Source organism: Kryptolebias marmoratus, linkage group LG4 (assembly GCF_001649575.2).
Source record: "Kryptolebias marmoratus isolate JLee-2015 linkage group LG4, ASM164957v2, whole genome shotgun sequence".
NCBI classification, from domain to species: domain Eukaryota; kingdom Metazoa; phylum Chordata; class Actinopteri; order Cyprinodontiformes; family Rivulidae; genus Kryptolebias; species Kryptolebias marmoratus.
The window spans coordinates 5,105,908-5,112,072 of record NC_051433.1 but is presented as its reverse complement, the minus strand read 5'-3'; the positions used below and the strand labels follow the sequence as shown (position 1 = coordinate 5,112,072).

The window sequence follows — 6,165 nt, the reverse complement described above, 5'->3', positions numbered from 1 at the left end:
GTAATCAAAATTAAACGAAATAAACATTTGAAATATATGAGTTTGTATGTAATGTATGAATATAATATACAAGTTTCACTTTTTAAATGGAATTACTGAAATCGATCTACTTTTTCATGATATTCTAATTTTATGACCAGCACCTGTATCTTACCTTTACTGGATTTTGATTGATTTTATTTGAAATAAACTCTAAGAAAACATTTGTTCACAGCTTTTAGTTGATGTTCATATATCATGAATGTTATGTTGCATCTGATCGGACCGTCCTGACGTCTCGCCTCACAGAGGATTATCGCCTGCCGCCATCTAAACACATGGAATCTAATGATTCCCTGCGTCTGTGTGCTTGTTTGTGTATTTGTTAGCAAAATATCTCATGAGCCAGTGGACGGATTTTAATGAAACTCTCAGAAATCAGTCTATTGGACGTACAGCTACAAGGGGATCGTAGCGGCGCTGTGTATTATTAAAATCATGTTAACTGATGCAAATAAAACATTCAGGAAGTGCCCTGAAATAACTCAGATCAAATTTCTCAAGTAATAAATCTCCAGGCAATATCTTTTTTTTCTTCCCAGATTGTCTTGATAATAAAAAGATTTGAGTTCAAACATCTCCAGATACTTCTCCACCTCAATAATTAATCTTTCCTCATCCATTTTTATACTTGTGATACGAGACAACGCTACAGCTGAACATGAAAAGAAGATCTATCAACAACAAACAAAGTTTGGAAGAAGAGCTGCTCAGGAGTTTACACATAAAGATGTTTTTCAGGAGCGGTGACGTCTGAAAATAGAACAGAAAACTACGGCTGGACGCCGCAGCGTTAAAGCATCAGTGCGTCCGGTCACTGGCGACGTGGGGATCATAGCTGCAAACAGGAGCCGTAAGTTTTCACGCTCTTGTGTGTTTTGTCCTTCAGAGTCAACCCAATTCAAGCTGGCTGCCACATTTTTACAGATTTTGAGCTAAAATCTGGTGTGGTTGCTGAGAGTCAACACAATTCTGTGCTCCATCTTTGTTTAAAACTTTAGCACGGAAGGCTGCGGGCAACAAGCATTCCTGCAAGGAAGTAAGCTATTAGACGGCTCAAATACTACAAGACATCAATCAGATCATTTGTATGAACGTCCCTGACCTGAAGTCCTAAAATAATCTTCTCATATGACGGTTTCTGCTGGAGGACTGGTTACTACGTCTCCCTGCTGCGGGCACACATCGTCCTGTCTGCAGGAAGTCACCCAGTTTATTGGGTTTGATTTGTTAGGTACTTCGGTTAATAAGATGGTGTATATATGAATTATATCCATCCTTGAAATGAAATAAATAATGTCTGCCAGATAATCTGCAGCCAACTGTTTGAAATGACGCGAGCAGCCGCAGTCTGCAGACGTCTCCCTGGAAGGTTTATTGTTGACCAAATGTCTCCTGACCCCCCCTCCCAGCTGCAGGTTGAAACCCATCAACGACCCCGACTCACCTTGGAGATCTTTGGGATCTTATTTGGGTCGATGGTCCGGCTGTTCTTTGTCATGGGCACAGTGTTCCAGGTTTCCTCTCTCTGCATGCGCTGTTCCCTCTGCTCTCGTGGATCTACGGCACCAAATTCAAGCACCACAGAAAAGCAGTTATCAGTGCAGTGATCCAGCGCCGCTTTAAAACATCGATTCACTGGTAAATTCAGAGGCGTTCAGGCGTCTTTCAACCGACAGGGAGACATTTCTCCACAGCTTGTTATACATGATGGAATATTATAGATCAGCTGGCAGATGGGAGGGCGTGGGGGGGGCTTCCTGTCCGCTGCATCTCTGCATGCTACACGGACAGGAAGTCGCAGGGTTCCTGAGTCGGTGTGATTCTAAGCCTTAAAGAGGATTTAAGCTGCAGGACTGACCTGGCCGTCTCTTGCTGTCCTTGGAGAGCAGCTGCTGGTGCACTTTCCTCTGCTCCTCCTGCTCTTCAATCTTGGCCTCCTTGTGGATCTGCTCGATGGTTTTGGGGCCCTGGTCAGCTCTCCTGGACACCCAGTTGTGCTGAGGAGAGAATGGAGTGACCGTTAATTTATAAAACTGAATATTAAGTCTTTCTTTCATTTAAATCTCAGATTAAGTAGTAATCTGAGCTCAGAAGATGGAAAGTTTCTTCCCAAACTGACTCTCTCTTTGTTAGCTTATTATTCATATCATTTCTTTCTATAAACACACCAGGTATGATGAGTATATATTGTACTGAATTTAGTTGAAGCTTAAACTCGCCCTCATTACTTTTAGGCCAAAAGTTCAGTTTACAGGACAGTTAAGACGGATGTGAGAGCCAATAAAATATTTAAAGGCAGTGTAAGCTTCACAGAACAAACAAATGGAAAATCTCACCACTCGCTGCTAAAATATAAGGAGGACCACTTTAATCTTTGCAAACATAATTCTGATGCATCAATCTGACCTAAACAAGTTCAGTAAAGAACTCCTCCTCCGTTATATGACAGTGTTTTAATAAGACACAAACAACAGCTTCTTTCTTCTCCCAGGTTTGCCCCGACGAGGATTGGCCTGAGTGGCATCAGCCAGGAGAGGCTACAGGTGTCCTGTGGTAAGGAGACAGGTATCTGAAGCTCTTATTTATTTACTTACTTTTATTTAGACAGGTAGACTCATTTATAGGAGAGACCTGTTACCATTTACCTCACAAAACGGTGAAAAGAGTGGGATTAAAAAGTAGCTGGGTCTTAATATTCAGCCAGGATTCAGACATTATTACACCCTGATCGTCTTTGCTTCACCACAGTTTACACTTTTACTTCCCTCTTTTCAAGACGATATTTAGTTTTACCATAAGAGGTCATTTTAAAATGCTCAAGTTTATTATACATTATTCTTATTTTCTCCATTTTAATTTAGCCCTGAGTATTGTTGTAAACTGACTTTTCCTCCCTGATACTTTGTTCTGTTTCTGTTCGTGTTTATTAAAAGCTGAATATAAGCTGAGTGCTGCCTCACAAACAAGCGAAGGGAACAGGCTGATTTGTTAGCTTCATAAACAAGCTTTTATGTAGCAGGAGTGCACTTTACCTGAGTGCCAACGTTTACCTTTTCCATTAAAATAAAATGTAAAAGTTGGGGAAACACAGATTGTTTGAAATGTGGTAACATTACTTGTTAAATTATTATATTTGGTCCAAGTTGATAAATTACACAAACTCATTAAACCTGTACAGAAATGTTATTTGGCCTGAATGTTTTGGTATATCAAAGCAAACTGTCTGCTCTGCTGTCAGAGCGCTGTGTGCATGTGTGCAGTGTGATGGACACACAACGCCACATGACAACAGCTGGAAGCTAGTCCTAAAACCGCTCCTGCTTTAAAGAGCTTAGTTTGCTGTAGTTTAACTTCATCGTTCCCGGTTCTCTCCAGCTCAGCCTCTGCAGCTCGGCTCAACTTTCCTTTTTTAATTATGTTTCAAACTGAGGAAACGTCTCCCTGAAAACCTCTTCCTGCTACGCGGACATCGGTTCGTTTAATTTCCACAGTCCCAGTTAAATGGATGTTGTTGAACGAGATTCAAAGGGTCAAAATGTTAATAAAGCCTGAAGATCTGCGTCACCTGGTCCTCCTGAAGGCGGAGCGAGACGATTAAAAGGAACTTTCTAAATTGTGCCCAAGAAACTAAAAAGAGGCAACCATTATGATGGTGACAAAAATGTCTGATCTGTGATCCTATGCCTTTTACAAACTTCTTTAGTTTGGGTGACAGATATTTATCATCTTTTCTGAACACCAACTAATTGCCTAACATTGTAGATGTTTAAATACTGCATGTGCTCTCAACTTCCTGAAAAAACGAGTTAAACTTCAACACCTAGGGCCAGAGCAGACTATGTCCAAATCACCCAATATCATGTTCCAGAGAGGAACGGAGAACCAAAACACTGAAACAAGCCTCTGTGGGGAAGAAAGCAAAACAATAACAAAACCGATGAAGATGTAGGAGAACTTTGGATTCTCCGTCTGTGAAAATCAAAACAAGGATTGAATCACACACTCACCAATCTCAAGTCTATAACGTCTTGTAGCATGAACCGTATCCTGGACGACGTCTTCCTCTCTTTCACGATCTTCTCCATTTGATTGAAATATTGATCCATGCGGGGCTGGAGGCAGAGAGACATTCTTCAGTTCATTAATTGGAAAAAATGACAAAAGAAGAATGAACCCAGTTTACTTTAATGGGTTCAGAAATGGCATTGAAGAGAATTAAACATAAAAAAACAAGATTTATTGTCACATTGTCATGTTTTTATGTTGGTAAATATTTTTCAGAAGAAACAAAAAGGCAGCAAAGGAGAATTCTGCTTTTTAAATAAAAATTTCCTGTGGCTCAAAATCCACCAAACCATCAGCTGAGAGTCACTGACGTCTACAGGAGAACAGAGCGGGGACATCCCTGTTTCCTTACATCCTACAGAAACCACTTCTCTCCTGCCCGTTGAAATTAATGTAACCCACTGCAGCCATCACTTTTTACGCTTCTAAAACCACAAGAGTTTGACAAGGTTTCACTGCGGCCGTAAATAAACGTCAGGCTTTTTCAGAGTTTAACAACTGAGTCGGTGGCGCTGTAAATCTGAACGAGTGAAGTGGGCACAAACAGCTGCGAAGAGCCACAAATCACACTCGTTCAGCGAACCGGAGGAATGAGGCTCGGGTTAAAACGTGAAGATTGCCTTTAAGTGTGAGCACAAAAAACTGAAAATGAAACAGAAGATAAAACAGTTTGCATGGCATGCAAATTATAAACAGCAGGACACAATAAACTACTTTAAATAATAAACAAAACTTCTGTCTTCAGAACCTTTTAGCTGATTAATAACTATCTTAACTCAGTATAATTTCTGCCTTCCTAACGTAACATCTGCCTTCTAAGAGACGACATGTTAACTGTACGCCCTGAGGGAACTACTTTACAAACGTTATTTGCTCATGTTTCCATGTCTCACTGACTCCCTTTAAGGGATGGAAAAGCTTCGTTCCAGTAAAGTACAGCAGTCAGATCCTCTGTGACTCAGAATGTTTTCAATCCAAGGATCATCACAGCAAACTACAAGCAGCATCACAGATTTCTCACTCAGAGGGCAGCAGGAAACTGAAAACGAAACCAAAACGGGGAGTTGGTCCCTAAAAATAACCTTACCTCTGTTATATGGAACTGTTTTGGCTTTCCCCCAGATGATAAGACACAAACAACAGTTTTTAAATCGACGTTTGCGCGTCAGATGGCAACATAACTTTCTGACATAAGCTAGGAGAGCAGCAGATACTAAAGGTAACTTGACTCTCTTTAACACAGCCGTTTGGTAAAGGCCAATTAAAAGAAACGCATTTTGAAATAAGCAACATCTTTCTATGTAAAGCTTTAGGAGAAGACTGTCATAATGACATGTCTGATGCCAAACTGCTTCAGTTTTCTCATGACTACATGATGTCCTCCAGAATAAGTTTAAAAACTGTAAATGGAGGATTATCTGTTACTGATGTATGGTATTTCTGGAGCGTTACAAAATAATAATAATAAAAGAGCCAAAGCCCAGATTTTGTGGACAGTTCCAGCCCTACTTCGGTCTGCGCCTCACCTTGGCCTTCTCGAAGTCCAGGTCTTTCCCGATGGTGGTGAGCAGCCTGCACAGGCACTCCAAAGACTCTTCGTCGTGATTCTTCAGCAGCTTGACCACACAGTCATGCATGATGGCCTCAGTCAACATCTTGAGCTTAAAGAGCTCCCCGATGAACTTTATGTTGCCGATGGACCGCCGCCGGGCTTTGTCCTTGGCCTCTTCCAGCTCTTCCTGCAGACGCTCACGCTCTGTCGCCTGAAGTCAGGAGGGAAAGATTGAACCCTGGAAGTTAGTCGCACAACTGTTTTTTTTTTGCCTGAAGCAGGGTCAGGCTATTTATTCTGTTTGTGCAGTAAAAACCCAGAACGAACCGATGCAGCAGAGTCCAGCTCTTTCTGCTTCCTCTCAAACACCACGTCATCCACCTTGTCCTTCTCAAACTCCTTTTGGCAGCGATTTAGCAGCAGCTTTCGAAAATTAACCGTGGAGTTGGGTTTGTCCGTCATCTGCACTTTGAGCTGGATAAAAAAACAGCAGAAACAGCAGATGC

General features: G+C 41.4%; 1 protein-coding gene across 6 annotated transcripts in view; it reads right to left on the bottom strand.

The window, feature by feature from the left end:
- Positions 1-6,165, bottom strand: part of eif4g3a (eukaryotic translation initiation factor 4 gamma, 3a) — a 54,216-nt gene that overhangs the window by 9,590 nt on the left and 38,461 nt on the right. For all 6 annotated transcript variants that reach the window (XM_037975056.1, XM_037975058.1, XM_017408746.3 and 3 more), the window contains 5 exons: positions 5,987-6,133; positions 5,634-5,870; positions 4,050-4,154; positions 1,901-2,039; positions 1,487-1,599 (listed from right to left, as the gene is read on the bottom strand). In XM_037975056.1, the coding sequence (XP_037830984.1) occupies positions 1,487-1,599; positions 1,901-2,039; positions 4,050-4,154; positions 5,634-5,870; positions 5,987-6,133 (741 nt within the window). The remainder of the gene's footprint in view (positions 1-1,486; positions 1,600-1,900; positions 2,040-4,049; positions 4,155-5,633; positions 5,871-5,986; positions 6,134-6,165) is intronic.